General features: G+C 34.8%; 1 protein-coding gene and 1 pseudogene across 1 annotated transcript; both read right to left on the bottom strand.

Moving 5' to 3' along the window:
* Window positions 1-4: 4 nt before the first annotated feature.
* LOC107901641 (probable xyloglucan glycosyltransferase 5) lies at window positions 5-3,574 on the bottom strand (annotated as a pseudogene).
* A 529-nt stretch (window positions 3,575-4,103) lies between these two features.
* Window positions 4,104-9,457, bottom strand: LOC107901643 (ubiquitin carboxyl-terminal hydrolase 18). The gene is made up of 11 exons (XM_016827717.2): window positions 9,052-9,457; window positions 8,048-8,198; window positions 7,893-7,981; window positions 7,689-7,774; window positions 7,438-7,600; window positions 7,209-7,332; window positions 6,613-6,770; window positions 6,348-6,432; window positions 5,990-6,208; window positions 5,712-5,773; window positions 4,104-5,207 (listed from the first exon to the last, which is right to left on the bottom strand). Exons 1-11 carry the CDS (start codon window positions 9,297-9,299, stop codon window positions 4,511-4,513), a joined length of 2,082 nt encoding a protein of 693 aa, XP_016683206.2. The 5' UTR covers window positions 9,300-9,457; the 3' UTR covers window positions 4,104-4,510.
* Window positions 9,458-11,077: the final 1,620 nt, after the last annotated feature.

The following is an 11,077-nucleotide window of genomic DNA, read 5'->3' as shown; positions in this document are numbered from 1 at the left end:
GAAATGTCTAATGAAGATAAAAATGACTGCCATCCATTGTGAAAAATTATAAACATATAAAATATGAAATAAAATGTGTGACTACAGAAAAGTAGGGTTACTGATTAATTAAAAAAAAAAAAACCCTTATATTTGGCATCTCGAAGCTAGTATGGAAAATGAAACTTTGGTTATTCAACTGGATGGAACCCTTGAATCATTTCTCCAAACCCGAAATCCAGCTTTTGTCGATGAATATTGACAGATTTTTAGCACCTTACGCTCGCTCTCTCTAGCTTCCATGCAGAGCAATATTAGCTCATCTGCTCTCCTATTAAATCAAGACCCACTAGGAGAAAGGTCACCCCTTGGAAGAGGAGGAAATAGAAATGTACTCCTTGGGCTGATAACAGGCTCCTAACAGAAGCTGCTAGAAGGAGGAATGCTAGAGTGAGCTCCTTCCTGTATATCTTATTGACCTTCTTAATCCGTATAGGGGCGGCTTCTTTCTGTTCCTTTAATTCATTATATTCAGTGAACTCCCTTTGTGAAGCTCCCCTCGGGATATGCTGCTGGTTTGTTATCTTTGATTCCCTCTCGGTAGCAGCCACTAAGTCAGATTCTGATGACCTGCCAGCCTTCTTGGTTACAACCCACTCATTGGAACTACCCAACTGGAACAATCCAGATACCATTGCATTGAATTTGGTCACGGACATGGTGTTCTCAAATAGAAGGTAAGGAACAATGAAAGGGAACGATTTGGGGGACGGAAGAATGTTGAGGAATGACATAAAAACAGGTACGTAACAAATCACCCAAACAGGAAGCTCAGCCTCGGGAACAAACAAGGTTAGAGGAAGAATTATGCAAAACAATGTGAAGGAGTAGAAGGGAAGGATAAGTTTCCTCAATAAAAAGAATAGTAGTATTAAGTTTGCTTTCTTCCATATTGCTATCTGCAGAATTACAGCATTGAAAGGTAATTTTAATATACCGTAAACATAGCATGACCGTGAAAGATTCGGGGTTGCCTACGAGTGTACCTTGGAAGTTAAAATTGCTGGAAGGCATAAGCGGAAGAGTTGCATAGGTCCCGAATGCCATCGGTGTTGCTGCTTCCTGTATGCTTCATATGATTCTGGAACTTCACAAAGGACCTAAAAAATTTTCCACAGTAACTATCTGTTGTAATCAGTTTAACTTTGATCATTTGTAGCTATGGTTCTTACACTCAAAACTTTTACTGATAAACAGACTACTCAGATTAATTACAAGCTATGTATTGTTTAAATGACGCACTTATCTTGCTCGAGTAGTTCTACATCGTGTCAGTAACCAGTTCGGCCAAATAGGTGAAAACGAAAATGAAAGTCTATTCAAGCAAAAGGAAATGGAAATGTGAATGAGGGTACCTTTACATCATTAAGGAAGATGAATTTCCAACCATTGAGATGTGCACGAATGGCTATGTCCATATCCTCAACGGTTGTCCTTTCAAGCCAGCCTCCAGATTCCTCAAGAGCTTTAATTCTCCAAACACCAGCCGTTCCATTAAATCCAAAGAAATTTAAAAACACACCATTAACTTGCTGCTCAACTTCAAAGTGGAAGCACAAATTAATGTTCTGTAATCGTGTCAACAAATTCTCATCCTTGTTCACAAAAGCCCATCTAGCCTGAACTAAACCTAACTCGGGATTGTCCTGCAAGACAAAGGAGAGACACAATGTATAAAGCCCGATAAGCTAATTGTAGGCAAGTAACTTAAAACCAAAAACAATTCAGGTTTGTTTCTCCTCACCTTGAAATGTGGCACCGTCTGCTTTAGAAATTTCGGACTAGGTTGGAAATCAGCGTCAAATATCGCTACAAACTCATAAGCCTTTACATACCGCTCATTGCAGACTTAAGATTCCCAGCCTTGTAACCAGTTCTTTCCAAGCGATGGCGATAAATTATGTTGATACCCCTCTGGCTCCATGTAGCAACCTCTGCCTTAATTAAATATCGGATGCTCTCATCATTGGAATCATCAAGAACCTGAATCAATAACCGATCCTTTGGCCAATCGAGTTGGCAGACAGCAGAGATAGACTGCTCGTATACCTGTATGAGGTTGGTAAAGAAGTCGTAATCAACAGAAATAGAATATGCTTAATATTTATTAGATTTCACGCTTCGATGTCTACCACAGGGACTTATTTACTACTCCATTAGTCGGCTAGCCCAAAACAATAGTAATGAGAATTGCAGCATGATTTGGCAGTCAATTATTCTCATATGAAACAACAAAAGTATTTACTTCACATACATGAACTCATGTCCATAATTCTTAAACATTTAACAATCATAATTTGACATGATCCAATATGTTAAAGATGAAGTTCTATAAGGAATCAGATTTCCTTTTCCTCATGAATTTTTTACTTCAATGACACTTACCTTGTCTATATATAATGCATACCAAGAAAAAGATGAAGCTTTAATAAAGAAACCAGACGAGGCATTGATCAGTTTATTACCTCCCTCTCATTACACATTGGGATTTGAACAAGAACCATGGGGTACTCATAGCTACACCCTTCAACATCACCCGACTCGAATGGATCCCCCTCGATTCTCGGCTTAATCTTCTTGTATTTAATCCAAAAGCAGCCTAAGCTAAGCATGAAACGATCTGCAGATTGGACAAGGAACAGAGCTACACAAAACTTAGACAATGCTTGAATTAAAGGTGCAATGTAATCGGCTCTAAACGGCAACCAAGTAACATAAATCAAGTGGAGCAACCCCTGGATATCATCATCACTAGGAATGTGCAAACTGGGATTTTGAAAACAATGCCAGCCATTGAAATAAGCAACAACCTCAAAAGAGAGAATCGCCAATGAAGTTAGGAGGAAGGCTTTAATGGCTGCAAAGAGCAGTTTCCCTTTCCCCAACTTTTCAGTAGCCATTACAACGTCTTGCCTGAAGATCAACCTTCTTTTAATGGTTCCAAGCAAATCCCAGAAGATTGTAGCAATCCAAGCAACACGACCGACAGCACGGTGAGCCTTGAGAAGTAAAACCCAAGTCACTTGCTTTGGGTTTTTTCCTCTGGTTTTTTCCATAGGCTTGAATGCAGCATCTGGGTCGTCGATTTCCACCACCGAGTAGCTTGGGTTGTCAATTTTAACTACCACCGGCGTGCCTTTTGGAGCCATTCTAATTGTAAATGCTGGGTCTTGGTCTTTCTACTTTGACAAAAACAAAATAAAAAATGCTTTACAGCAATGGTTGGAAACTCATATCTTAAGTAAGAAACAAAACTAAAAGAATGTTTGCATTTTGTAGTAGCAAAAGGGATACCCAACATTGGAAAACAATGTTATGAGGAAAAGTATCTGCAGCTGGAAGTAAGAACCCATTTTCCTTTTTTATGGTTTAATAACCAGACAAGCTCTCAGGCACTCCATTTTTACTAAATATATATATATTAGCTTTATACAGCAGAACAGAATCTGGTAAACCAGTTAAACGAAAGAAGCGTTCATTAAATACACTACTTTAATTGGCCTTCACTTCATCACCGAAAGCTAACTTACACTCGTTATTAGTTTTCAACAAATCTTTAATGGATAAAATTGCGCAAAATTAAGATTAAAATAATCTAATGGGGTTATTGTTATCTTTATCTACTAAAAGGGAATGTTAACCTTATCTCTCCATTGAATTTCTTTATCAAGTAAAAATTTATGGTTTTCACTTTTTCACAAATATTTATGTGAAAACTCAAATATAGCTGTCATACTCCCAAACACATGAAAGAAATAAATGCAAAACAACTTTGTCTGGTGAAGTCATTAATAAGAATAATATATATATGCTGTAAGGTCACCCTTCTTCAATATATTTGCGCATTCACAATAACAATGTTCTTATTTTTGCTAAAATTTAAATTTTAATCTAATCTATTTTATAATATTATTAGTTAGGTAAAAATGTAATTTTCTTAAATTACTACTAATTAATATGATTAAATAGATTTTTTGGTACAATCTTGAGGAAAACTAACACCAAATCCACAACCCAAAGCTGAACTTACTAACAAGAAAGATTAAATTTCAAGAAACTAGCCATGTTGCAACATTAAAATCACAATTGAATATTAACGAGAAACACATAGGCAGCTACCAATTGTCAAAGTTAGACATGTTGAATAGTGTCTAAAATACATTGTGAAAAAAAAGTATTAATTAAAGGGCTGATCTAAATTTATTAGCAAATAAATAGCTAATAATCGCAACCACATTCTTACATTATGTCATTGTCAACCTAAAATGGTTATATGAACCATCTAAAAATTGGTACAATAGCATCTAAGATTTCTGTAAATAATGAAACCCCAGATAAAGAACCCACCCACCACCTTCATCCATTTCCTTTTGATCATGGGATGATGATTAAATTTTTAAAAATAAAGATAAAAAAAAATATGATTTAACTAGAAATTGCAGCCAATTATTGCAAACTGCCATCTGCAATTTCAGCTCTCTCTACCCCATTCCCTTCCAAAAGTTTCTGAACCCTGTATCAACACTTCATGTTTCAGGCTGTTATCCCCTGCTATAGAAGAATTTGATTCAGAATTCGCCATATTTATGTCTTCTGAATCTCCCTTTACATAATTGATCGCTACCTGAGGATCTTGCTCGCAGCTTTTTATTTCTTTTGAAACCGGTAAATATTGCGGCTTCACTTCAACCATCCTTGAATTTTCTGCCTCTCTTTCAGCTTCAGAACTCATATCTTTATCGCAGCTGGGAGCCTCCTTTGTATTAGAAGAACATGGCTGGCTACTTGTCCAGTCCATGTTCTCCACATTTTCTCTCACAGCTATAGAATTAACACTATCCCTATCTTCACCGTTTGTTCTGATAGCTCCCAAATCAATCTGGAAACATGATCCATTCTCTTTGGACGAAACTTCCTTAGAAAGAGATGAGTTAGCCACATCACCGTTCTCATGCCCAGGAACAACAAATGCATTCATTCCAATAGATGACCCAATTTCACGTCTAGGGACTTCTGAATGCAAACTACCATTCATTGACAGGGACATTCGGCGACTGGGAGAGCTAATGGACTCTTTTCCAGGTACACATTCAATCTGTTCCTTTGAGCAATGATCTGCTTCAGAGTTGATTCCAGAGGTTCTAAGACACGATGGGCGTGCAGAGACCCTGAACAAAAATAGGAAAACAGGATGCCTCTCAGGTCACCAATATAATCAAACACTTAGAAGCCAAAGCACAGGACACTGATATTAATATGTATCTTTTACTTGGCCCCATAAGAGCACACACACGGAATGCATATTTTAGCAACCAAAAACATAGGCATCTGAGAAAAAAAAGAAACCATGTATGGCTCTTTTTTACCATTTTACCGTACTATGACATATACAAGAGGAAACAAAGGGTCAGTACACATATATCTACAGTTACAGTTAATGAGTGATGAAAAGGATATACAGATGTTAAATCTAACCATAACTGCAAGTTTATCTCAACAAGTTATTTCACATCAAACCTTGGACATTTATAAGGCAGAACCTAAACATTTTTTTTAGTTAATGGCAAACTCTGGTAATTCTTTTATAATATGAATGGCAGAAAAGTAATAAAAGTTTTAAACAGCAGAGCTGGCTTTCAAGTGCCAATACTGGTGGGGGAGGAAAAAGGTACCTGCTATATAAAAGCATATATGCTCCCTGAGAAAGTACCTCTTCCAATTCAGCCCTCGCAACCTGGAAAAAGAGGCAAAACAGGTTAAGATAAAAAAAAATCAAGTAAAATAGACATGGCATGCAAAATTATGCGTCTACCCCATGTTCTAATGATGATTGAATGGGGTCTGGGGATGACACAGAGGCTTTGGCATAAAGAGAACTCCACAGAGATGTTATTGTAATAGGAATGACACACAATAGAAGAGAAATGACAATGACAGAGAGAGAGAATACCTTACAGTCATCAATTCTGTACCAGTTTCCAGAGAAATCTTTGGTATAGCAGATGTAATGACCAAAAAAGGATGCATTCAACATATCCACATGGACAACAACCGCATAAAGTTTGTAAATATTGGAATCATCCCCATCTTCACTCTCACTCATGTACGGGCTAAGATCTAACGTCTCAGGAAAGCTGACTCTTTTGTTGAGTTTTCCAAATCGGCCGCTCTGAAAAAAGTTTCAATATGAATTTTAGTATCATAAAGCAAAGCTTCAATCATCTGGCTTACCAGCAAAAGGAAAAGACATCAAGCATTCACTGCCATGTCAAACAAATTAAACATGCATTTCAGATGTAGGATAAGACCTGAAATCTTTTCAAGGCAATTGTAAGAATGTTAGGAGCCCATCGTATGGTAAGGCGCTTCCATGCCTTAACGTAGTCATTGCAGCTGAAACGAGAAACGAAATATCATAGTTAACACCAGATCCAAAAATGTGAATAACAATGTAGTTAGAAATCAAAGTACAATAAAAATATATAAAATATGGGTAAAGATTCTGGCTGTATAACTTAAAATCATGCAAACTAAACTATAAACATCTTGAGATCAAATGGAGAGCAATCATACCCATCACATTTGTACATATTATCTCCATGAAGCCACTCTTTAACGGTGAACTGGTCAAGGCATTCCTCCAATGATGAAGCATCTCCATGAATTTCAACAGTCAAATCCATCATATTTTCATACTGATTTGAAATCTTATTGCAATTAGTACAAATCACCTACAGGTTTCAACACAATGATAAGTATTAGATATTAGAGTGCAAACTTGAATTTTAAAACACTAAGCAAGGTGATTATAAAAGACATTAGACCCTAATCATCTGAAATCACCTTTAATTGTTGGATATTTTACTTCCAAACTCACTAGGTTGAGGTGTAATACTCTTATTTGCTAAAACACAGGTATAATGTTTTGGGGGATAACTTAAACCAAACTTTCAAAAGTACTTCTTTAAATCACTTTTCCACAGCACTTCTCAAAAGAATGCTAAACTAGCCCAAAAACTAAATTAAGAAAGCAAACTGAAAAACAAAAAATGTTTCAGAATATTCTTCACTAATATGATCCATTGACACTGTATCCTTATCAATGGCCTAAGTTAAAATGGAAAAGGAGAAAGAAAAGTCAATTATTCTAAGCTAATGAGATGCATCACCTGAGACTGCAGATGACCACCAAATATATGCTGAATAAGAGTTGTCTCTTGAGAGCTGCGGTCAACAGCTTTTTCTCCACCGAATTCATCAAGGCAAACTGATTGCATCGTGTCAATAGCAAACCTGAAAGAATAAAACGAAAAAAAAGATCCAGTAATCCATAATTTCCTCAAGTTAATTTCAGTAGATGTTAAAAGAGAATGCAATCACATACAAAGTAATACCAACCTCATGAATTCATGAGCATCCTCTTGTCTTCCATAACCAAGATTACCTCCAATATTAGGCAACCGTGACAGAATATTGATTGGTGAAAATGGATGCAAACTTTGTCTTGATCGTTCGACATGAATTTGAAATTCGCACATAAAGCACCAATCATTGCGTCTGCCTGGAGAATGGAAATAAAAAATATAAAGGTCACATGCTGTTCAAGAACCTAGAGATGAAAACCTATTAGCTCTAGTTTCTCAACTTACATTCTTTCCGATGGCCTTTCTCCAACAAGTAAGCAACAAGCGGTCGAGTGGAAACAAGGCATTGCAGAACAACATTAGCGAAGCAACTGCAGAAACAAACAGGAAAAGATAAACCAAATAGAGATGGAACACAAACTGATCTAATCTAATCATATGTAAAGAAGGCTTCAACTAGAAGAATTAATAAGCATGGTAAAAATGAACCTGTTTCCACAATTTAAGAGTCCACATGGAGGGAATCCTGGTTTCTCCCAGTTGAAAAGCTTTACAAACTCATCGTATGGGAAAAGAACCTGAAAATTTTGAATATGAATTTCATATTTACTTATATTGGTTTTACAAAGGGCCAAAAGATTAACCTTTCTCGGTTTCTTGATAATCTTAGAGGTTCCACTGACAGGAACCAGAGCAACTCCTGAAAACGGTTTGGTGGTTGTAGTTTGTGTTGAATTTACTTTGCACTTTGTCTTATGCCCATCCTTCCAGTCCACCTGTTGGCAGGCTGAGGAGCTGAAAAATGAAGCAAACATAAAGATTAAACCATCCACTTGATAGAAGAATTTATGTAACCATAAGTTGACGAACTTATAGGTTCGCAAATCATAGCCCACAGGCCTGTAATCTGACACGTCTCATTTTCTAATACCAGAAAGCAAATGCAGAACTTTTAAAGTCAAGGCAGCACCGGGAGAAAGGGGGCCTTTGTTAAGTTAAGCAAATATAACTACAATCAAGGCATCTTTTTGTATAATTGACTGATAGACTGATCAAAATTTCAACACTGAACTAGCTGGGCATTCAGTTTATTGACATAATCAGTGTCAATAAGTAGGCTCAACCTAGATTAAGCACAACAGTACGTTTATAAAGAAAAAAAATTCAAGCCAAATGCTTTATTAAAAGAAGAAGCTAAATTCCTGGAAAACGTTCTAACATCGACAACAAAAACACTTCTTTCTAACCCATAATTAACAAACCAAACTAATAAAAAGCAAAGTAAATTAAGAAAACTAAAATAGATAAAGAAAACCCACGAATGTCAACAATAAGCACTTAAACCACTGTGTCGAGAAACGCCACCAGTAAATAACAGTTAGAGAAACGCCACCAGTAAATAACAGTTAGAGAAACTTCAAAAAGCAGTTAATCACTAAGATGCTTACGAGTATTAAAAACATAGAAAAATAAATAAATAACCTTTTTTATCTTCTTTTTTTTTTACTTTTCGATAATCCCGAAACGTTAAAGAAACAGCTCAAACAATATTAACAACAGCAATTAACAGCCAAAAAAAAAAGCAATCAAGGAGTACGATCATACAAGGACAACGAATTCTTCTGGAGAAAAAAAAAGGCGTGCGTACCAATAACGAACGGATTTGCAACGAGAGCACTTCTTGAAGGCGGGATTAGAGCATACGGCGCAAGGGAAGTGATCGGCGTCCATGGGGATGGAAGGCATTGGTTGGTCCCGATCGAAATTGGCGTCGACCTCGAAGTATTTCGACGCCGTGTTCTTCAGCAAGCGAAGAGACACAAATGCGAAAATGAAGAGCGTGAAAATGAATTGCAGGAACCAATTCAGATCCAACGTTATTCCGCCGACATGCATCTACACAGCCTTCTCGATCCCGGTTCTAGGGTTTTTCTTCATCGATTTCTTTTTTATTTTTTATTTTCCTTTCTGTGCCACTCTATCACAGTTCCCCTTTACCAATTTTATCTTTTCTTTTATTTTTTTTTAATTTAATTACTCTATTTCTCTCGAAACCCCTAAGCCAAAATTAGCAAACCCATTCCCTATTTAACAGGATATTTATTTTCTTTTTTCTTTTTTCTTTTTAATTCTCCACAAGTGTATCTAATTTCTAAAGTACTAGTAAGTAATAATAATTATTGATATTGTGATAAAAATTTATAAATAATTGTGTTAATTAAATTTCGATTGTGCACTCAAATTCATTTTATTTTTTAAATAAATTATATTATTTATATAATTTTTTAATATATTTTAATAATTTTTAAGGTGAGTTGGTATCCGATTGATTTATCCCAACAATTCAATTAAAGATTTAAATTTATATGATTTATATGATAGTATAGATACATGTGTATATATTATAAATATTTTTATGTTCATAGTTGCTTTTGTATCTCTTTTGTTAAATATATACATATTTAAGTAGATTATATTATTAAGGGTAACCTAAATTTATAGCCACTTTAAAATAGTGTTTGTCCTATTTTGATTATTTTAAACTTTTTTCTTAATAATCACTCTAAATAAAATAATTGTGTGAATTAGTCACTGTTGTTAAAATTTTTTGTTTTCTTTTAACAGAATACTGATGTGGCACAATAGCGCATTGAGTGATTGACATGTGGTATTTTTTATTTGACTTTTGATTAAAGTTTAAAGATCTCTCTATAAAGTTTAAGGGGAAAAGGTTTTGGACTAATTAAAGGGAGGTCCCTAAACTTTAGTAAAAAATCAACAAGAAAATGTCATGTGGCAGTCATTTAATGTGCTAATGTGCCACGTCAATAATTTGTTAAAAGAAAATGAAAATTTTAACGGCTATGATTAATTCACACAATTATCTTATTTAAAATACTTAAATTAAAAAAATAAAATGACCAAAATAAGACAAATCCTATGGATGTAGTTTTTGTAATAAGTTAATATAAAGTAGTCTACAAATCAAGTGATACTATATATAACCCTTCTTTTAACAAGTGACGTGAATGGTTTTTTTATGCAATTAACTTAAAAGAAATAATTATTTACAAAAATAATCCTAGTCAAATTTATGTACGAAAATTATATGTTCTCTACAGTGACCACCAGTGCCACCTGACATACTGGCGACATCGCCCCCTTATCATTAGCCAATCAATGACTTTTTAAAAAAATTTTGGATACCACCACCGTGTTAGGTGGTACCAATATGTAATTTTTCAAATATTCATTACAAATACGGATATTCAAGGAGGGAAAAATGAGAGTAGAAAGAAAGAGATATAAGAGAAATATAAAAGGATGAGAGAGAAAGAGACATGGGAGAAAGATAGAGGGATGAGAGAAGAAAAGTCAAATATGAGAAAGGAAAGAGAATAATAAATATTTAGAATAAAAATATGAAAGGGAATTGAATATTTTATGAAAAATAAAGAATCAAATATAAAAGAGGAAAGAGAATAACATATATGGAAAATAAAGAATCAGATATGGAAAAAAAAAAAGAAAATAACAAATACGGAAATATGTATTTTTCATAAAATATTAAATACCCTTTTATATCTCTATTTTTCATATATATTATTCTATTTCCTTTCTCATATTTGATTATCTATTTTCAATATATGTTATTCTCTTTCCTTTTTCCATTC

The sequence above is a fragment of the Gossypium hirsutum genome, chromosome D06, assembly GCF_007990345.1.
Source record: "Gossypium hirsutum isolate 1008001.06 chromosome D06, Gossypium_hirsutum_v2.1, whole genome shotgun sequence".
NCBI lineage: Eukaryota > Viridiplantae > Streptophyta > Magnoliopsida > Malvales > Malvaceae > Gossypium > Gossypium hirsutum.
Note: the sequence above shows the minus strand (reverse complement) of the source record. Positions and strands in the feature narration are given on the sequence as shown.

Bases quoted from the DNA above. Each gene is read 5' to 3' on its own strand.
- LOC107901643 (XM_016827717.2), bottom strand. From the start codon at position 9,299: ATGCATGTCGGCGGAATAACGTTGGATCTGAATTGGTTCCTGCAATTC. The intron at 6,771-7,208 runs GTGATGCATCTC...TGAAACCTGTAG, and splicing joins GTGGTCATCTGCAGTCTCAG to GTGATTTGTACTAATTGCAA. The intron at 6,209-6,347 runs GTCTTATCCTAC...AACTTTTTTCAG, and splicing joins TTGCCTTGAAAAGATTTCAG to AGCGGCCGATTTGGAAAACT.